Raw genomic sequence first — 22,519 nt, forward strand, 5'->3', positions numbered from 1 at the left:
TCCTTAGGTACTTTTAATCAAAAAACAAGCTTTATTCTACAAATTTAGTTAACATTTGTATAAACACACAGTAAGAACTTTTATCAACTACAAACATAAAGACCCCACACAGCCACAGTAATCTATGTATAACCCTTAATGAATTCCACCTTAACTGTTCCAATTCAATAACAAAATCCAAGTAAATCCAGAAACGGGTGGCCTCCTTCTGCACTGTGGGTTCGGTGATAATCTATGATTAATCTAGGACAAAGGTTCGGCACAACATCGTGGGCCGAAGGGCCTGTTCTGTGCTGTATTTTCTATGTTCTATGTTCTAAACCCCTTTTCAAAGGTGTGGCCCAGCACTCAGCATTCAACAGGATGTTGCCTGGGATGGAACATTTAATTATGAGGAGAGGTTGGATATGCTTGGCTTGTTTTCATTTGAGCAGAGAAGGGCGGCCTGATCGAGGTGTACAAGATTATCAGGGACATGGACAAGCTGGATAAGGAGCAGCTGTTCCCTTAGTTGAAGGGTCGATCACGAGGGGACACAGATTTTGGTGAAGGGCAGGGGGTTTAGGGGGGATGTGAGGCAGAACTTTTTACCCAGGGCTGGTGATGATCTGGAATACACTGCCTGGGAGGGTGGTAGAGGTGGGATGCCTCACACCCTTTAAAAATCCGCAATCTGTCAGGATAGGCAACAGTACCTCCTCCACAATAGTCTTCAATACCGGGCCCCATAAGGATGTGTGCCCAACAAAGTCTCTACTTCCTACGGAAGCTAAAGAAATTTGGCATGTCTGCATTGACCCTCATAAACTTCAACAGATGTGCATTAGAGAGCATTTTATCCAGCTGCATCACAGCCTGGTATGGCAACTGCTCAGTCCAAGATCGCAAGAAACTGCAGAGTGTGGTGAACTCAGCCCGGCACTTCATACCAGCTTGCCACCCCAACATTGATTCTGAATACACCTCCCGCTTCCTCAGGAAGGCAGACAGCATTATCAGAGGCCCCTCCCACCCAGGCATTGCCTTCTTTCAGACCCTTCCATCAGGCAAAAGGTACAGAAGTCTGAAGACCCTCACATCCAGACATAGGAACAGCTTCTTCCCTACAGCTACAAGACTCCTCAACGACTCCCCATCGGACTGATCTGTTCCCTGTAAGAACACTATTCAGATCACCCTATGCTGCTCTTGCTCATGTATTTGCTTTGTTTGGACCCTTGTTTCGCACTGTAACCAATCACTGTTTGTCGATGTACCATTTGTCAATGTACTCTGTTGATTATTCTTTTTGTCTACTGTGTGCGTTCCCTCGGCCGCAGAAAAATACTTTTCACTGTACTTCGGTACATGTGACAATAAATCACATCAAATCAAATCAAAAAGTATCTGGGTGGGCACTTGCCACATCATAACATTCAAGGCTATGGGCCAAGTGCTGGCAAATAGGATTAGGTAGGTCAGGTGTTTTTCAAGTATCATAGAATCATAGAATCCTACAGTACAGAAGGACGCCATTTGGCCCATCGAGTCTGCAGTGACCCTTCGAAAGATCACCCTACCTAGGCCCAATCCTCTGCCCTATTCCTACGAAACTACCCTAAGGGGTAATTTAGCATGGCCAATCCACCATCTTTAAACTGTGGGAGGAAACCGGAGCACCCGGAGGAAACCCACGCAGATACGGGAAGAACGTACAAACTCCACAGTCACCCGAGGTTGGAATTGAACACGGGTCCCTGGCATTGTGAGGCAGCAGTGCTGACCACTGTTCCACCATGCCACTGTGTTGGCGCAGACAGAGAAGGGCTACTTCAGCAGTGCATTTTCCTTGAATGGACATAAACCTGCCTTTTAAACTCAGGAGAAAGCAGCTCCCAATTAGACATTAATTTCATGTCAATGAACAAGTTACAATCCTGGACATTTGTATTTATATTTCTTGGTTTGTTTTACGTAGAATTATAGCAACCCCACAGTGCAGAAGGAGTCCATTCGGCCCATCGAGACTGCACTGAGTCTTGGAAAGAGCACCATACGCATGCCCACTCCCCTATTACCATAACCCAGTAACTGCACATAAACTTCTGGACACTAAGGGGCAATTTAGCATGGCCAATTCACCTAGCCTGCACATCTTTGGACATGGAACGTTTTATGTAGCTGTTCCAGACTGAGAAGTGTTATTCTTTCGTTGGTGAAAGAATTAGTAGAAATCCATGATTGAAATAATGTCTATTCCGTTAAAGATGTTAATTTGACAGCTAATGGCTTTTCTACTCCTTGAGGGGTTTCCTAGCGCATGCGCCTTAGGCGCAGATTTCCTGCTTATGCGTACTAAACGCGCATGCGTCCAATCGCAGAACTGACGCGTGCGCACTGTCGGCTTACCGGACACTGACGCAATTTACAAATGGCGGCGCCCAGGCGGTGAATCTAATTACAACAGAGACCGGAATCAGGTGGGTATCGACGGGGGAAGTGAAGCCGGCACTGAGAGGCTGGCTTGAGTCTCACTGACTGACCCTCACTCACTGACTGACCCTCACTCACCGACTGACTGACCCTCACTCACTCACTGACACCTCCCACACCCACACTCGCCTCCCGCCCCCCCCCATACTCGCCTCCCGCCCCCCCCCCCCCGCCCCCACATACTCGCCTCCCGCCCCCCCCGCCCCCCCCCGCCCCCCCATACTCGCCTCCCGCCCCCCCATACTCGCCTCCCGCCACCCCCGCCCCCCCCATACTCGCCACCCGCCCCCCCCCCCATACTCGCCACCCGCCCCCCCCCCATACTCGCCTCCCACCCCCCCCATACTCGCCTCCCACCCCCCCCCATACTCACCTCCCACCCCCCCCATACTCGCCTCCCACCCCCCCCATACTCACCTCCCACCCCCCCCATACTCACCTCCCACCACCCCCATACTCGCCTCCCACCCCCCCCCCATACTCACCTCCCACCCCCCCCCCCCATACTCACCTCCCACCCCCCCCCCCCATACTCACCTCCCACCCCCCCCCCCATACTCACCTCCCACCCCCCCCATACTCACCTCCCACCCCCGCATACTCACCTCCCACCCCCCCCCCGCATACTCACCTCCCACCCCCCCCCCGCATACTCACCTCCCACCCCCCCCATACTCACCTCCCACCCCCCCCATACTCACCTCCCACCCCCCCCATACTCACCTCCCACCCCCCCCCCATACTCACCTCCCACCCCCCCCCATACTCACCTCCCACCCCCCCCCATACTCACCTCCCACCCCCCCCCATACTCACCTCCCACCCCCCCCCCCCATACTCACCTCCCACCCCCCCATACTCACCTCCCCCCCCCATACTCACCTCCCCCCCCCCCCATACTCACCTCCCCCCCCCCCCATACTCACCTCCCCCCCCCCCCCATACTCACCTCCCACCCCCCCCATACTCACCTCCCACCCCCCCCCCATACTCACCTCCCACCCCCCCCCATACTCACCTCCCACCCCCCATACTCACCTCCCACCCCCCATACTCACCTCCCACCCCCCATACTCACCTCCCACCCCCCCATACTCACCTCCCAGCCCCCCATACTCACCTCCCAGAGCCCCATACTCACCTCCCACCCCCCCATACACACCTCCCACCCCCCCCATACACACCTCCCACCCCCCCCATACTCACCTCCCACCCCCCCCATACTCACCTCCCACCCCCCCCATACTCACCTCCCACCCCCCCCATACTCACCTCCCACCCCCCCCATACTCACCTCCCACCCCCCCATACTCGCCTCCCACCCCCCCATACTCGCCTCCCACCCCCCATACTCGCCTCCCACCCCCCCCATACTCGCCTCCCACCCCCCCCATACTCGCCTCCCACCCCCCCATACTCGCCTCCCACCCCCCCATACTCTCCTCCCACCCCCCCATACTCTCCTCCCACCCCCCCATACTCTCCTCCCACCCCCCCATACTCTCCTCCCACCCCCCCATACTCTCCTCCCACCCCCCCATACTCTCCTCCCACCCCCCCATACTCTCCTCCCACCCCCCCATACTCTCCTCCCACCCCCCCATACTCTCCTCCCACCCCCCCATACTCTCCTCCCACCCCCCCATACTCTCATCCCACCCCCCCATACTCTCCTCCCACACCCCCATACTCGCCTCCCACACCCCCATACTCGCCTCCCACCCCCCCCATACTCGCCTCCCACCCCCCCCATACTCGCCTCCCACCCCCCCCATACTCGCCTCCCACCCCCCCCATACTCGCCTCCCACCCCCCCATACTCCCATCCCACCCCCCCCATACTCACATCCCACCCCCCCACCCCCCTCCCATACTCACATCCCGCCCCCCTCCCATACTCACCTACCGCCCCCCATACTCGCCTCCCACCCCCCCATACTCGCCTCCCACCCCCCCCATACTCGCCTCCCACCCCCCCCATACTCGCCTCCCACCCCCCCCATACTCGCCTCCCACCCCCCCCATACTCGCCTCCCACCCCCCCCATACTCGCCTCCCACCCCCCCCATACTCGCCTCCCACCCCCCCCCATACTCGCCTCCCACCCCCCCCCATACTCGCCTCCCACCCCCCCCATACTCGCCTCCCACCCCCCCCATACTCGCCTCCCACCCCCCCCATACTCGCCTCCCACCCCCCCATACTCGCCTCCCACCCCCCCCATACTCGCCTCCCACCCCCCCCATACTCGCCTCCCACCCCCCCCATACTCGCCTCCCACCCCCCCCATACTCGCCTCCCACCCCCCCCATACTCACATCCCACCCCCCCACCCCCCTCCCATACTCACATCCCGCCCCCCTCCCATACTCACCTACCGCCCCCCATACTCACCTCCCACCCCCCCCATATTCACCTCCCACCCCCCCCCCATATTCACCTCCCACCCCCCCCATATTCACCTCCCACCCCCCCCCATATTCACCTCCCACCCCCCCCCATATTCACCTCCCACCCCCTCCCACACTCGCCTCCCACCCCCCTCCCACACTCGCCTCCCACCCCCCTCCCACACTCACCTCCCACCCCCCCCATACTCACCTCCCACCCCCCCATACTCACCTCCCAGCCCCCCATACTCACCTCCCAGAGCCCCATACTCACCTCCCACCCCCCCCATACTCACCTCCCACCCCCCCATACTCACCTCCCACCCCCCCCATACTCACCTCCCACCCCCCCATACTCACCTCCCACCCCCCCATACTCACCTCCCACCCCCCCATACTCACCTCCCACCCCCCCATACTCACCTCCCACCCCCCCCATACTCACCTCCCACCCCCCCCATACTCACCTCCCACCCCCCCCATACTCGCCTCCCACCCCCCCCATACTCGCCTCCCACCCCCCCCCATACTCGCCTCCCACCCCCCCATACTCGCCTCCCACCCCCCCATACTCGCCTCCCACCCCCCCATACTCGCCTCCCACCCCCCCATACTCGCCTCCCACCCCCCCATACTCGCCTCCCACCCCCCCATACTCGCCTCCCACCCCCCCATACTCGCCTCCCACCCCCCCATACTCGCCTCCCACCCCCCCATACTCGCCTCCCACCCCCCCCATACTCGCCTCCCACCCCCCCCATACTCGCCTCCCACCCCCCCCATACTCGCCTCCCACCCCCCCCATACTCTCCTCCCACCCCCCATACTCTCCTCCCACCCCCCCATACTCTCCTCCCACCCCCCCATACTCTCCTCCCACCCCCCCATACTCTCCTCCCACCCCCCCATACTCTCCTCCCACCCCCCCATACTCTCCTCCCACCCCCCCATACTCTCCTCCCACCCCCCCATACTCTCCTCCCACCCCCCCATACTCTCCTCCCACCCCCCCATACTCTCCTCCCACCCCCCCATACTCGCCTCCCACCCCCCCCATACTCGCCTCCCACCCCCCCCATACTCGCCTCCCACCCCTCCCATACTCGCCTCCCACCCCCCCCATACTCGCCTCCCACCCCCCCCATACTCGCCTCCCACCCCCCCCATACTCGCCTCCCACCCCCCCCATACTCGCCTCCCACCCCCCCCATACTCGCCTCCCACCCCCCCATACTCGCCTCCCACCCCCCCCATACTCACATCCCACCCCCCCCATACTCACATCCCACCCCCCCCATACTCACATCCCGCCCCCCCACCCCCCTCCCATACTCACATCCCGCCCCCCTCCCATACTCACATCCCGCCCCCCTCCCATACTCACCTACCGCCCCCCATACTCGCCTCCCGCCCCCCCATACTCGCCTCCCACCCCCCCATACTCGCCTCCCACCCCCCCCATACACGCCTCCCACCCCCCCCATACTCGCCTCCCACCCCCCCCATACTCGCCTCCCACCCCCCCCACACTCGCCTCCCACCCCCCCCATACTCGCCTCCCCCCCCCATACTCGCCTCCCACCCCCCCCATACTCGCCTCCCACCCCCCCCATACTCGCCTCCCACCCCCCCCATACTCGCCTCCCACCCCCCCCATACTCGCCTCCCACCCCCCCCATACTCGCCTCCCACCCCCCCCATACTCGCCTCCCACCCCCCCCATACTCGCCTCCCACCCCCCCCATACTCGCCTCCCACCCCCCCCATACTCGCCTCCCACCCCCCCCATACTCGCCTCCCACCCCCCCCATACTCGCCTCCCACCCCCCCCATACTCGCCTCCCACCCCCCCCATACTCACATCCCACCCCCCCACCCCCCTCCCATACTCACATCCCGCCCCCCTCCCATACTCACATCCCGCCCCCCATACTCACCTCCCACCCCCCCCATACTCACCTCCCACCCCCCCCATACTCACCTCCCACCCCCCCCATACTCGCCTCCCACCCCCCCCATACTCGCCTCCCACCCCCCCCATACTCGCCTCCCACCCCCCCCATACTCGCCTCCCACCCCCCCCATACTCGCCTCCCACTCCCCCATACTCGCCTCCCACCCCCCCATACTCGCCTCCCACCCCCCCATACTCGCCTCCCACCCCCCCATACTCGCCTCCCACCCCCCCATACTCGCCTCCCACCCCCCCATACTCGCCTCCCACCCCCCCATACTCGCCTCCCACCCCCCCATACTCGCCTCCCACCCCCCCATACTCGCCTCCCACCCCCCCATACTCGCCTCCCACCCCCCCATACTCGCCTCCCACCCCCCCATACTCGCCTCCCACCCCCCCATACTCGCCTCCCACCCCCCCATACTCGCCTCCCACCCCCCCATACTCGCCTCCCACCCCCCCATACTCGCCTCCCACCCCCCCATACTCGCCTCCCACCCCCCCATACTCGCCTCCCACCCCCCCATACTCGCCTCCCACCCCCCCATACTCGCCTCCCACCCCCCCATACTCGCCTCCCACCCCCCCATACTCGCCTCCCACCCCCCCCATACTCGCCTCCCACCCCCCCATACTCGCCTCCCACCCCCCATACTCGCCTCCCACCCCCCCATACTCTCCTCCCACCCCCCCATACTCTCCTCCCACCCCCCCATACTCTCCTCCCACCCCCCCATACTCTCCTCCCACCCCCCCATACTCTCCTCCCACCCCCCCATACTCTCCTCCCACCCCCCATACTCTCCTCCCACCCCCCCCATACTCGCCTCCCACCCCCCCATACTCGCCTCCCACCCCCCCCATACTCTCCTCCCACCCCCCCCATACTCTCCTCCCACCCCCCCCATCCTCTCCTCCCACCCCCCATCCTCTCCTCCCACCCCCCCATCCTCTCCTCCCACCCCCCCATCCTCTCCTCCCACCCCCCCATCCTCTCCTCCCACCCCCCCATCCTCTCCTCCCACCCCCCCATCCTCTCCTCCCACCCCCCCATCCTCTCCTCCCACCCCCCCATCCTCTCCTCCCACCCCCCCATCCTCTCCTCCCACCCCCCCATCCTCTCCTCCCACCCCCCCATCCTCTCCTCCCACCCCCCCATACTCTCCTCCCACCCCCCCATACTCTCCTCCCACCCCCCCATACTCTCCTCCCACCCCCCCATACTCTCCTCCCACCCCCCCATACTCTCCTCCCACCCCCCATACTCTCCTCCCACCCCCCATACTCTCCTCCCACCCCCCCATACTCTCCTCCCACCCCCCCATACTCTCCTCCCACCCCCCCATACTCGCCTCCCACCCCCCCATACTCGCCTCCCACCCCCCCATACTCGCCTCCCACTCCCCCCCCATACTCGCCTCCCACCCCCCCCATACTCGCCTCCCACCCCCCCCATACTCGCCTCCCACCCCCTCCATACTCGCCTCCCACCCCCCCCATACTCGCCTCCCACCCCCCCCATACTCGCCTCCCACCCCCCCCATACTTGCCTCCCACCCCCCCCATACTTGCCTCCCACCCCCCCCATACTCGCCTCCCACCCCCCCCATACTCGCCCCCCACCCCCCCCATACTCACATCCCACCCCCCCCATACTCACATCCCACCCCCCCCATACTCACATCCCACCCCCCCCATACTCACATCCCACCCCCCTCCCATACTCACATCCCGCCCCCCTCCCATACTCACATCCCGCCCCCCTCCCATACTCGCCTACCGCCCCCCATACTCGCCTCCCGCCCCCCCATACTCGCCTCCCGCCCCCCCCATACTCGCCTCCCGCCCCCCCCATACTCGCCTCCCACCCCCCCATACACGCCTCCCACCCCCCCCATACTCGCCTCCCACCCCCCCCATACTCGCCTCCCACCCCCCCCATACTCGCCTCCCACCCCCCCCATACTCGCCTCCCACCCCCCCCATACTCGCCTCCCACCCCCCCCATACTCGCCTCCCACCCCCCCATACTCGCCTCCCACCCCCCCATACTCGCCTCCCACCCCCCCCATACTCGCCTCCCACCCCCCCCATACTCGCCTCCCACCCCCCCCATACTCGCCACCCACCCCCCCCATACTCGCCACCCACCCCCCCCATACTCGCCACCCACCCCCCCCATACTCGCCTCCCACCCCCCCCATACTCGCCTCCCACCCCCCCCATACTCGCCTCCCACCCCCCCCATACTCGCCTCCCACCCCCCCCATACTCGCCTCCCACCCCCCCCATACTCGCCTCCCACCCCCCCCATACTCGCCTCCCACCCCCCCCATACTCGCCTCCCACCCCCCCCATACTCGCCTCCCACCCCCCCCATACTCGCCTCCCACCCCCCCCATACTCGCCTCCCACCCCCCCCATACTCGCCTCCCACCCCCCCCATACTCGCCTCCCACCCCCCCCATACTCGCCTCCCACCCCCCCCATACTCGCCTCCCACCCCCCCCATACTCGCCTCCCACCCCCCCCATACTCGCCTCCCACCCCCCCCCATACTCACATCCCACCCCCCCACCCCCCTCCCATACTCACATCCCGCCCCCCTCCCATACTCACATCCCGCCCCCCATATTCACCTCCCACCCCCCCCCATATTCACCTCCCACCCCCCCCATATTCACCTCCCACCCCCCTCCCACACTCGCCTCCCACCCCCCTCCCACACTCGCCTCCCACCCCCCTCCCACACTCGCCTCCCACCCCCTCCCACACTCGCCTCCCACCCCCTCCCACACTCGCCTCCCACCCCCTCCCACACTCGCCTCCCACCCCCTCCCACACTCACCTCCCACCCCCCTCCCACACTCGCCTCCCACCCCCCTCCCACACTCGCCTCCCACCCCCCTCCCACACTCGCCTCCCACACTCGCCTCCCACCCCCTCCCACACTCGCCTCCCACCCCCTCCCACACTCGCCTCCCACCCCCTCCCACACTCGCCTCCCACCCCCTCCCACACTCGCCTCCCACCCCCTCCCACACTCGCCTCCCACCCCCCTCCCACACTCGCCTCCCTCCCCCTCCCACACTCGCCTCCCACCCCCCTCCCACACTCGCCTCCCGCCCCCCTCCCACACTCGCCTCTCGCCCCTCTCCCACACTCGCCTCTCGCCCCCCTCCCACACTCGCCTCTCGCCCCCCCCTCCCACACTCGCCTCTCGCCCCCCCACCCACACTCGCCTCCCGCCCCCCCTCCCACACTCGCCTCCCGTCCCCCCTCCCACACTCGCCTCCCGTCCCCCCTCCCACACTCGCCTCCCGTCCCCCCTCCCACACTCGCCTCCTTCCCCCCCTCCCACACTCGCCTCCCGCCCCCCCCTCCCACACTCGCCTCCCACCCCCCCATACTCGCCTCCCACCCCCCCCATACTCGCCTCCCACCCCCCCCCATACTCGCCTCCCACCCCCCCCATACTCGCCTCCCACCCCCCCCATACTCGCCTCCCACCCCCCCTTACTCGCCTCCCACACCCCCCATACTCGCCTCCCACACCCCCCATACTCGCCTCCCACCCCCCCCATACTCGCCTCCCACCCCCCCCATACTCACATCCCACCCCCCCCCATACTCACATCCCGCCCCCCTCCCATACTCACCTTCCGCCCCCCATACTCGCCTCCCACCCCCCCATACTCGCCTCCCACCCCCCCATACTCGCCTCCCACCCCCCCCATACTCGCCTCCCACCCCCCCCATACTCGCCTCCCACCCCCCCCATACTCGCCTCCCACCCCCCCATACTCGCCTCCCACCCCCCCATACTCGCCTCCCACCCCCCCATACTCGCCTCCCACCCCCCCATACTCGCCTCCCACCCCCCCATACTCGCCTCCCACCCCCCCATACTCGCCTCCCACCTCCCCCATACTCGCCTCCCACCTCCCCCATACTCGCCTCCCACCCCCCCCATACTCACCTCCCACCCCCCCCATACTCACATCCCACCCCCCCACCCCCCTCCCATACTCACATCCCGCCCCCCTCCCATACTCACCTACCGCCCCCCATACTCACCTCCCACCCCCCCCATATTCACCTCCCACCACCCCCCCATATTCACCTCCCACCCCCCCCATATTCACCTCCCACCCCCCCCATATTCACCTCCCACCCCCCCCATATTCACCTCCCACCCCCCCCATATTCACCTCCCACCCCCCCATATTCACCTCCCACCCCCCTCCCACACTCGCCTCCCGCCCCCCTCCCACACTCGCCTCCCACCCCCCTCCCACACTCGCCTCCCACCCCCTCCCACACTCGCCTCCCACCCCCTCCCACACTCGCCTCCCACCCCCTCCCACACTCGCCTCCCACCCCCTCCCACACTCGCCTCCCACCCCCTCCCACACTCGCCTCCCACCCCCTCCCACACTCGCCTCCCACCCCCTCCCACACTCGCCTCCCACCCCCCTCCCACACTCGCCTCCCATCCCCCTCCCACACTCGCCTCCCACACTCGCCTCCCACCCCCTCCCACCCCCCTCCCACACTCGCCTCCCACCCCCCTCCCACACTCGCCTCCCGCCCCCCTCCCACACTCTCCTCCCGCCCCCCACCCACACTCGCCTCCCGCCCCCCTCCCACACTCGCCTCCCACCCCCCTCCCACACTCGCCTCCCACCCCCCTCCCACACTCGCCTCCCGCCCCCCTCCCACACTCGCCTCCCGCCCCCCTCCCACACTCGCCTCCCGCCCCCCTCCCACACTCGCCTCCCACCCCCCTCCCACACTCGCCTCCCACCCCCCTCCCACACTCGCCTCCCACCCCCCTCCCACACTCGCCTCCCACCCCCTCCCACACTCGCCTCCCACCCCCTCCCACACTCGCCTCCCACCCCCTCCCACACTCGCCTCCCACCCCCTCCCACACTCGCCTCCCACCCCCTCCCACACTCATTAATAAAATGGGCAAGCAGAGTTGAGGACTATGATGGGTCATGATCTTATTAAATAGCAGGGCCAACTCAAAGGGGCTGGTTTAGCACACTGGGCTAAATCGCTGGCTTTTAAAGCAGACCAAGGCAGGGCCAGCAGCACGGTTCAATTCCCGTACCAGCCTCCCCGAACAGGTGCCGGAATGTGGCGACTAGGGGCTTTTCATTTGAAGCCTACTTGTGACAAGTGATTTTCATTTCATTTCAAGGGCTACTCCAGATCCTATCTCCTATGTTTTTATGTATGATAGGAATATTTTTTTGCCAATTTCTACCCAAGCTTGAATGTTATGCAGAACCTGGTGCATGTGGGCGCAAATTGCTCCCATAATGCGAATGGGTCTGAACATTGCTCAATCACCAGCATTGGCCTCGGGTCACGACCCTGAGGCACTCCTGTAGCAATGACCTCAGGATGAGATGATTGGCCTCCATCAACCACAACCATCTTCCTTTGCGCTAGGCATGACTCCAACTAGTGGAGAGTTTCCCCCGATACCATTGACTTCAGTCTGAGAGGCTCCTTGATGCTTCGTTTGGTCAAATGTTGTTGAGGGCAGTCACTCTCACCTCATCTCTTGAGTTCAGCTCTTTTGTCCATGTTTGAACCAAGGCTGTAATGAGGTCAGGAGCAGAGTGACCCTGTGGGAACCCAAACTGAGCGTCAGTGAGCAGGTTATTGCGAGGTGCCAATTGATAGCAACGTTGAAGGCACTCTCCACCACTTTTAGCGACCATGTCCGGATAGGTCGCGCCTACGGCAGCTCCCGCTGAGATCGGACATTTGGGCTCTTTAACGGAGCTGTAGCAACACTTCGGCGGTGATTCCCGGCGTGGCAAGAGATGCTGGAGAGGTTCCCCTCATCGCTGCATGGATGGGACCAGGAGTGGGGCTGTGAAGAGAGCAATTGCGGGGAAGCGAGTGGAACGGGCGCGAGAAGACAAAATGGCGGCCGGCGCGGACCAGGCAGCGTGGGCCCAGTGGTCGCGGGAGCAGCAGGAGTTCCTAAGAAGCTGCTTCGCAAAGCTGAAGACAGAGATGCTGGCCCCTATGAAGACCTCTATGGAAAGGATGGTGGAGACTCAGAAGATGCAGGAGAAGGCGATCAAAGAGGTGGAGAAAAAGGTCTCTGACAATGAGGATGAGATCCTGGGCCTGGCGGTCAGGGTGGAGGCGCATGAGGCCCTGCTCAAGAGATGGCAGGAGAGACTGGATGACCTCGAAAATAGCTCCAGGAGACGAAACCTGCGAATTCTGGTCCTCCCTGAAGGTGCGAGCGAATTTGTGACCACGATTCTGGTGACGCTGATGGGCGCGGGGGCCTTCCCGCGGGCCCTTGGAACTGGACGGGGCGCACAGAGTCCTCACGAGGAAGCCTCGGGCGAACAAACCGCCTCGGGCAATGGTGATAAGATTCCACCGCTTCACAGACAGGGAGCGTGTCTTGCGTTGGACAAAGAAGGAGCGGAGCAGTAAGTGGGAGAACTGTGAGATTCGTATATACCAGGACCTGGGAGCAGAATTGGCTAAGAGGCGTGCGGGATTCAACCGGGCTAAGGCAGCCCTCCACAACAAAGGGGTGAAGTTCGGGCTGCTACATCCGCCGAGGCTTTGGGTTACGTACCAGGACAGGCACCACTACTTCGATACACCGGACGAGGCGTGGACATTTATTAAGCATGAAAAGCTGGACTCCAGCTAAAGGACAGCTGCACGTTGATGAAATGCCCTGGTGGGGATGTGTAACCGGGTGTTGGCCTAATGTAAGATTGGTAGTCAAATTTAAGTTGTTCGTTTTTTTCAGGAGGCGGGGTAACGCCCGGGGTGTGTTTCTTGTTTCATGGGAAGAATTTGGATGGGTCTCTCTCTTTTACCCTTTGGGGGAGGGGAGGTTGGGGGCCTGAAGGAGGAGACAACTGTAAAATCTTAGAGGCGGGAGCGGCCGGGGTCAGCATGGGTAGCTGACTTACGGAAGAGTAATGGGGAGGAAAATCAGTGTTAAACGGGTGCTTGACATGGGGTATTGGGATTGGGGGGCTGGGGGCGGGGGGGGGGGGGGGGGGGGAATGGGGTGCTGCTTTGCTGACTGAAGGGGAGCCAACTTTCGGGAACCCCCCGTCCAGGCTGATCACGTGGAATGTGAGGTGTCTGAATGGGACGGTCCAAGAGGGCCCGCGTGTTCACGCACTTAAAGGGATTAAAGGCAGACTTAGCCATGCTACAGGAGACGCATTTAAAACTCGCTGACCAAACGAGACTGAGGAGGGGATGGGTGGGCCAGGTGTTCCATTCGGGGCTGGACTCAAAGACCAGAGGGGTGGCAATTCTAGTTAGCAAACAGGTGGCATTCGAGGCAGGGTTTATTGTGGCGGACAAAGGGGGCAGGTACATAATGGTGCTTGGCAAGCTACAGGGGGCCCGGGTGGTGTTCGTGGACGTCTATGCCCCGAACTGGGACGACGTGGAATTCATGAGGCGCATGCTGGGTAAAATCCCGGACTTGGAGTCAAATAATTTGATAATGGGGGGGGGACTTCACCATTGGACCGTTCTAAGCCCAGGTCGGGAAAGAGACCGGCAGCGGCCAAGGCCCTGAGGGGGTTCATGGATCAGATGGGGGGTGTGGACCCATGGAGATTCGCTCGGCCAAGGGCGAAGGAGTTCTCTTTTTTTTCTCCCACGTTCACAAAGTGTACTCTCGGATTGACTTTTTTTGTGTTGACAGGGCGTTAATCCCAAGGGTGGAGGGGGTCAAGTATTCGGCCATTGCGGTCTCAGACCATGCCCCGCACTGGGTGGACTGGCAACTGGGGGCGGAGGGAGGGCAGCACCCTCTCTGGAGACTAGATGTGGGACTGCTAGCGGATGAATAGGTGTGTGGGCAGGTAAGGAGGAGCATCCAAAACTATCTGACAACAAACGATACAGGGGAGGTAACAGCGACAATGGTCTGGGAGGCTATGAAGGCAGTTATTAGAGGGATGTTAATTTCTATTAGGTCCCATAGAGAGAAGAGGGAGAGGGCGGAGAGGCTGGTGGGAGAGATACTCAGGGTAGACAGGAAGTACGCAGAGACCCCCGAGGAGGGGCTGCTAAAGGAGCACCGGAGACTGCGGGCGGAGTTCGATCTGCTGACCACTGGGAAGGCGGAGGCACAGCTGAGGAAGGTGAAGGGGGCAGCCTGCGAGTATGGGGAGAAGGCGAGTAGCATGCTGGCGCACCAACTGCGCAGGAGCGAGGCGGCCAGGGAAATTGGGGGAGTTGGGGATAAGGCAGGTAACACTGTCTTGGGCCTAGAGAGGACCAACAAAGTCTTCAAGGAGTTTTATTGTAAACTACGAGTCAGAGACCCCGGTGGGAGGGGAAGGGATGAAGCAATTTATGGACCAATGAGGTTCCCAAGGGTGGACGAGGATCTGGTGGAGGGACTGCAGGCCCCGATGGAGTTGGGGCCCCGATTGAGTTGGAGGAGATAGTTAAGGGCCTGGATAGTATGCAGTCGGGCAAGGCCCCGGGGCCGGTTGGCTTCCCTGTAGAATTCTACAAGAAATTCTCGGAGCTGCTGAGCCCACTCCTGTTAAGAACCTTTAACGAGGCTAAGGAGAGAGGAACCCTCCCCCCCGACGATGTCGCGGGCTTCGATCTCGCTCATCCGGAAGAGGGAGAAGGATCCGCTTCAATGTGGGTCCGACAGGCTGATATCGCTCCTGGACGTAGATGCCAAACTGCTGGTTAAAATTTTGGCTACTCGAATAGAGGACTGTGCCCCTGGAGGATTGATGAGGATCAGACGGGTTTCGTTAAGGGCAGGCAATTGAACACAAATGTGAGGAGGCTCCTAAACATTATCATGATGCCCACAGAAGGAGGGGGATGCAGAAGTCGTGGCTGCAATGGATGCAGAGAAAGCCTTTGACCGGGTGGAATGGGAGTACCTGTGGATAGGTTTGGATTTGGTGAGGGATTCATAGAGTGGGTCAAGCTGCTGTATTAGGCCCCTGTAGCGAGTGTGTCCACAAACCGGCTGAGGTCGGAGTATTTTAGGCTGCACCGGGGGACGAGGCAGGAGTGCCCCCTGTCCCCGCTACTATTTGCCCAGGCAATTGAGCCGTTGGCCATAGCGCTGAGGACTTCAAGGAACTGGAGAGGCTGGTTCGGGTGGGGGAGGGGGGGAGGAGCACCGGGTTTCCCGCTACGCGGATGACCTGTTGTTGTATATTTCGGACCCGATTGAGGGGATGGGGGAGGTCATGCAGATCCTGGGGGACTTTGGGAGCTTCTCGGGTACAAGTTGAACATGGGGAAAAGTGAGCTGTTTGTAATCCACGCTAGGGGTCAGGAGGAGAGACTGGGAGAGCTCCCGCTCAAGATGGTGGAGAGGAGCTTTCGGTACCTAAATATACAGGTGGCTAGGAACTGGGATGCCCCACACAGGCTCAATCTATCTCGGCTTGTAGAGCAGATGGAGGGAGACTTTAAAAGGTGGGACATGCTCCCGCTTTCCCTGGCGGGAAGAGTACAGACCGTGAAAATGACGGTCCTCCCCAGATTCCTGTTCGTTTTCCAGTGCCTTCCCATCTTCAGCCCCAAATCCTTCTTCAAGCGGGTGAACAGGATTATCACGAGATTTGTGTGGGCAAACAAGACCCCGCGAGTTAAAAGACTGTTTTTGGAGCGCAGTCGGGGGGGGAGGGGGAGGGTTGGCGCTACCAAACGTTTGTAGCTATTACTGGGCGGCTAATGTAGGCATGATTAGGAAATGGGTAATGGAGGAGGGGGGCGGCTAGAGGCGGCGTCATGCAAAGGCACCAGCCTAGGGGCACTGGTAACGGCACCGCTGATGTTCTCGCCGGCACGATACACCACAAGCCCGGTTGTGACGGCGGCACTGAGGGTCTGGGGTCAGTGGAGAAGGCACAGGACCCTCAGTTTGGACCCCGATACGGAATAATCATAGATTTATGCCGGGCAAGATAGATGGAGGGTTTCAAAGCTGGCACAGTGCAGGCATTAAAAGGATGGGGTCCTGTTCATAGATGGGACTTTCCCTAGCTTAATGGCGCTGGAGGAGAAATTCAGCCTGCCCTCTGGAAATGCCTTCAGATACCTCCAAGCCCGCGACTTTCTCAAAAACAGGTGGGAACATTTCCGTTGCTACCCCCCTCGAAGGATACAGAACAGGGTGGTGTTTGGCATCTGGGTAGGAGAGGGGAAGGTGTCGGACATCTACCAAGAACTGCAGGAGGCGGAGGAAGCCCCAGTGGAGGAACTGAAGGGCAAGTGGGAGGAGGAGCTGGATGAGGGCCTGTGGGCCGATGCCTTAGGCAGGGTGAACGCCTACTCATCATGTGCCAGGCTCAGCTTAATTCAGTTTTAGGTGGTACATCGGGCACACATGACGGCGAGAATTAACAAGTTCTTTGGGGTTGAGGACAGCTGTGCGAGATGTTCAGGGAGTCCAACGAACCATGTTCATATGTTCTGGGCATGCCCGGCGCTTAAAGAATTCTGGCAGGGCTTTGTGAGGGCGATCTGAAAATCGCTTATTGTCACAAGTAGGCTTCAAATGAAGTTACTGTGAAAAGCCCCTAGTCGCCACATTCTGGCGCCTGTTCGGGGAGGCTGGTACGGGAATTGAACCGTGCTGCTGGCCTGCCTTGGTCTGCTTTCAAAGCCAGCTCTTAGTTCCAGTATTGAATAATCAGAGCGAAAAAAATGCTCCAGTGTTTTTAATTAATTTTGCCAAATGCGCGGCAGGCAGTAGTAGAATAATTCAGCTTATTCAGCCATGCTATGGTTTTGAAAATTGCGAATTCAGCTGATTAAACCGGTTTAATCATTTACTTGAATTATTGTGCGGAATATCTGAATTGATTATAATCACAAGTTGTGCTGGATTTGGTGACTGGTTCAGCAGTTCATGTATAATGCCTGATATTATTTGTGGTAAAATGCAGCATAGCCTTTAATACCAACTTATACAGGACTCTGTGCAGTCAGCCTGGCCGAACAAGTAAGGGACTTGGGAGTCAAAAACCCCAAATTCTGATCTGGTTGTTCCACAATAAAGTCTCCCACCTTTTCCTTCAGAAAGACCTGACGAAGGGCAGCACGGTGGCGCCGTGGTTAGCACTGCTGCCTCACGGTGCCGAGGACCCCGGTTCGATCCCGGCCCCCCCACTGTCCGCGTGGAGTTTGCGTATCCTCCCCGTGTTTGCGTGGGTCTCATACCCACAATGTGGAGGGTAGGTGGGTTGGCCACGCTAAATTGCCACTTAATTGGGGGGAAAAAAAGAATTGGGCACTTTAAATTAAAAAAAAAAAATCTGACGTTGCAATTTTGCGCTTCTTCACTCGTATCCAAAGTCTGGAGCTGGACAATAATGTAAATTATAATCACCCCTCCTCCCCACTTAACAAATTGACCTGACAGTAAAATAGCATTTCACAACAATGGCCCTTGAGCAAGTTTATTGTAGTTGAGGTTTAATGTATTACAGGTTCAGGTACTGTTTTATGCTGCATAAGAATAAAAATAGTGATAATGGATAGGCAGATGAATTGTGTATTCTAAAGGGCAAGGACGCATCAAGACTTTGCTAATATTGCACTCTTGACATCTCAAGACACTTGTACTGTACCCTCTAAAACATGGACGGTGGAGGTAAGGAATCCGTGATCTTCGAATTCAGATTCTTTAACAAACAAAATGTGTTCAAAGTCCTTTGCATTTTTATTCAGGATTGTAGAGTAACTTTGTCAACAGTTTCCATCAGAGATAAGGTGGTATCAAGGAATATTCGGAGATGACACTTGTTGGAAGGGTTGTTACCCAGGTGGGGTCTGGATGTTTTCGTGCTGTTGTGGTAAATCTAGTTTTGTAAAGGAAACTGATAAAAGAAAGAACCAACTTGCATTTAAATAGTGCCCTTCCTGTGCTCTGGACGGTAAGGATCTGGAATGCACTGCCTGAGAATGTGCTGGAGGCAGAATCCGTTAAGACTGGGGAGAAAGGGCTGAGGGGAAAAGGTGGGGGAGTGGGACTAGATGAGTTGCTCTTGCAGAGGGCTGGCACAGACTCGATGGGCTGAATGGCAGCCTCCTGTTGATTCACTGACTGAATGTCCCAGCTCACTTACTGCCACTGAAATGTAGCCACAGTTGTCGGAAACGGAGCAGCCAATTTGCTCACAGTCCGGTCCCACAAACGAGCTAATTCTTCTTTGCAAAAGGTGTTGCATAAATTGGAAGGGAGGTAGCTGAGATCTGGCAAGCGGTAGATTCCTGCCTTTGAGGAGGCTAATCACAAGACTCTGCTTCACATTGGGTGCAGTACTCTGTTACGAAGGATTAGTTTTGTCCGAAGTTGCATCATGATAAGGAGACCTGGACACAAACCATTGAGGCAAGTTTGCTATCAAAAAGCATTTACTCACAGACGGAGTAATCGATATCTGGCACTGTGCGTAGGTAATTGAAGCTCCAGCTCCAGGGGAATGAGCCAGCTCAATTTATCACGTATTGACCAGCACATCCCTGGGAGTGTTTACAAAATGATATATTTAAAAAAAAAAAAAAGATTGAGTACCCAATTAATTTTTTCCAATTCGGCAATCTAGCGTGGCCAATCCACCTCGCCTGCATATCTTTAGGTTTTGGGGGCACAACCCTTGCAACACGGGGAGAATGTGCAAACTCCACACGGACAGTGACCCAGGGCCAGGATCGAACCTGGGGCAACGTGAGGCAGCCGTGCTAACCACTGCACCACCGTGCTGCCCAACAAAATGATATTTTAACTTGTCTTTCGGATGAAATGCTAAATCAAGGCCTTGTCTACTCAAGGCGAAGGATCCCATGGCACCATTTTGATAAAGAGCATGGGAGTTCTTCCTGGTGTCCTGGACAATAGTCATCTCGGAGCAACCACTGAAACATTGGGCGGGAATCTCAATCAGTTCACAGCAGCGGGATTCTCCAGTCCGCTGCCGCGAAGGGCAGATTTGGCTGAGCGTCAAATTCTCCGTCCTCGCTAGCAGCGGTAGTAGGGCGGACTCGCAACGCAGAAACCCGGCCATTGTGTCCATTGATCTCAATGCTGATTGTGGGACCTCACTCGTGAGCAAATTGGCTGTGGTGTCTCCAGTTATATTATGGTGATTATACATCAAAACTGCCTCCAGGAGGGGGTGGGGGCGGCGGGAGGAGAGTTGTGAAGTGCTGCGGGGCATCCACAGCTTGGGAAAGGTGCTGTATGAATATAAGTTGGTTCTTTCCTTTAACGCCATAACAATGATGACAAAACAAAGAACAAAGAAATGTACAGCACAGGAACAGGCCCTTCGGCCCTCCAAGCCCGTGTCAACCATGCTGCCCGACTAAACTACAATCTTCTACACTTCCTGGGTCCATATCCCTCTATTCCCATCCTATTCATGTATTTGTCAAGATGCCCCTTAAATTCCCCGTTCCCCTTAAGTTGCCCCGTTGCAACTCTTCTAGCTCAACACACCTTGCAAATTGGAAGGTGAAGAGACTTTGAAGCAAAGGTTATTGTTACTTTGGACTTCAGGATTACCACATTGGGTAATCAGTAATGTGGTATTCTGAGGTAGTGGTTTATTGATTAATAAACTGCAACCCTATAATAATGTTCGTCAGATAATGAGCTTTCATTCATCATAGTCTTGTGCCATTTATCCTTAATTTAAATTCTGCTCCAAACTCCCGATGAGGTGTTTCCTTGTAATGCAGTGTTTTCACACTAATAATGAGCAGTTGTGGGCCTCTGGATTCAGTGTCAGTCTGATCTCCGTGGAAATGGCAGTGGGGATTACGCAACCTGACTCTGGATCCACAAGTCCCCTTGGATGGAACTTGCAGTTGAGTTTGGAATTTGCTTTCCTCCCCAACATCGAAGCATCCCGCTACTGTTCACTGTTTCAGTTTGCACTGGAGAAGTAATCACTTTCTGCAATCAGTTACATCTAGTGAGATAATTGGTCAATTTCAACAGCCTAATCTTCCTTTTAAGTATCTAGCCTGCTTTCTGAAATATCTGGCATTGGATATTCTGGCTATCTTTGTTCGCCAATTTATTTACCTGCTGACCATCCCTAATGGTCACTGCGCTTTTATCATGAGCATTGTAAAATGTAATTGATCAATTTTTTGACTGTGGCTGTTTTATTATCTGGCCTATAATTTAATATCTCAAATGTTGTCCTGAAGAGGAAGCTCCTCTATTCAAAATATCAAGCCAAGTCTCTAGTATTTCATCACTCACATCCCTGAAGGTTCTTGGCATCGTCCCATCTGGCCTGAAAAATGCTAATTCATTGGCTTCCTTTAGAATAAATAAAAAAGGTTCTTAAATCAATCTCATTGGATCTTGAATTTGACTGTAGTCTTCTGACAGGACTGCACAGAAGGCTGGTACACAAGGTCGGATGGACCTGAACAAGGGAGATTTATTGAGTCAATCAGAAATTGGTTGAATCAGGGAAGAAAATGGTCGTCGTACGTGAAGCTTTGCTCCAGTGGGGAAAAGCTCGCGAGCAGGCTGGCATCCTACCCAAATGGCTTCGTGGTGGGAAGGGAAACTCTGGGCGGGATTCTCCGATCGCTGACACCGAAATCGTCTCCAGCGATTGGCCGGAATCCGTTTTTACGCCAAAATCGGGGGTGATGCCGTTTTTCGGATGCTCCTCAAAAACAACTTAATCGCTGAGTACACCGCACGCTGTTGGGAGGGCCTCAGGACGTCGCCTGAGGCCCTCCCCCCGATGCTCCGCCCCTGATGGGCCGACTTCCCGACGGCGGCGGTCGCGTGTCCTCTCAGCTTTCAGAGACCTCGCGTGGCGCCTGTGGACTGTGTCCATCGCCGCCATAGTAGGGGAACGGGAGCCACTCCGCTCACCAGGGGGGCTTTTGCGAGGTCTGGGGGGGACTGGTGGGGGTGTGGTCAGGGGATTACAGGGGGCCACTATCTGGCAGGCTGGGTCCGCGCGTGGCTGTCGCCATGTTGTACGGCGCGGACGCCGAGGGTGGCCGCTGTGCGCATGTGCGGCCACGGACCCAGCCATTCTCCGCCTGTATCTGCAGGTAAAGCCGGGGCTTTACGTCGGCGCAGCTGCTAGCCCCCCACCAGATGGAGCATCGGTCCGGGGGGCGGCCCTGACATTTTGGTCGTAAGACGACACACCTCCTCCGGACGTGGCCGCCAAATCGGAGAATCCAGCCCTAAGTTTTCGAATGATTCAAAATATGTTCACCCTCTTGAGACAGTGGCGACTCTAGGTCCCGTGCATGAATGGCTAATAGTCACAGCCTTGAAGACATGCCATGTGGCAAGCTTGCTATTGGCATGAGACCGAAAGGTTGCCCAGGTGTGTGATGCAAGGATGTCTGAAAGCGAGACCTCAAGTTGACAAGGATCAGAGTCGATGCATGGGAATTCTATGCTGCTGACCTGAGTGCCTGCAGACAAGCAGTCCGGAAGACTGTGGAAAAAGCAGAGGTCAAAATAACCGACCAGATGGAGGAAAAGAGAGGCCTCCGGAAGGAACTTGGCACAATGTTACTCGGTTACGGTAGGGATTGTCATTCACGTGTCGGCCTCTACTGCTGCAACAGACCATGTTCAATCCAGAAGTGACATACGCCCCGGGCGCAGTCCATCATCTCCCAAGGTGGAGGA

General features: G+C 58.8%; 1 protein-coding gene across 2 annotated transcripts in view; it reads left to right on the top strand.

Annotated features, from left to right (window-relative positions):
* Positions 1-2,345: 2,345 nt before the first annotated feature.
* xpnpep1 (X-prolyl aminopeptidase (aminopeptidase P) 1, soluble) overlaps positions 2,346-22,519 on the top strand; it is a 95,062-nt gene continuing 74,888 nt past the window's right edge. The window contains exon 1 of one of the 2 annotated variants that reach the window (XM_072479543.1): positions 2,346-2,459. Coding sequence is in view for 1 of the 2 variants with exons in the window: in XM_072479540.1 (XP_072335641.1) it covers positions 18,472-18,484 (13 nt within the window). In the remaining variant the exon portion in view is untranslated. Of the gene's footprint in view, positions 2,460-18,322; positions 18,485-22,519 lie in introns of those variants that run through there. The other variant, XM_072479540.1, reaches the window with a different exon arrangement.

The sequence above is a fragment of the Scyliorhinus torazame genome, chromosome 16 (assembly GCF_047496885.1).
Source record: "Scyliorhinus torazame isolate Kashiwa2021f chromosome 16, sScyTor2.1, whole genome shotgun sequence".
NCBI lineage: Eukaryota > Metazoa > Chordata > Chondrichthyes > Carcharhiniformes > Scyliorhinidae > Scyliorhinus > Scyliorhinus torazame.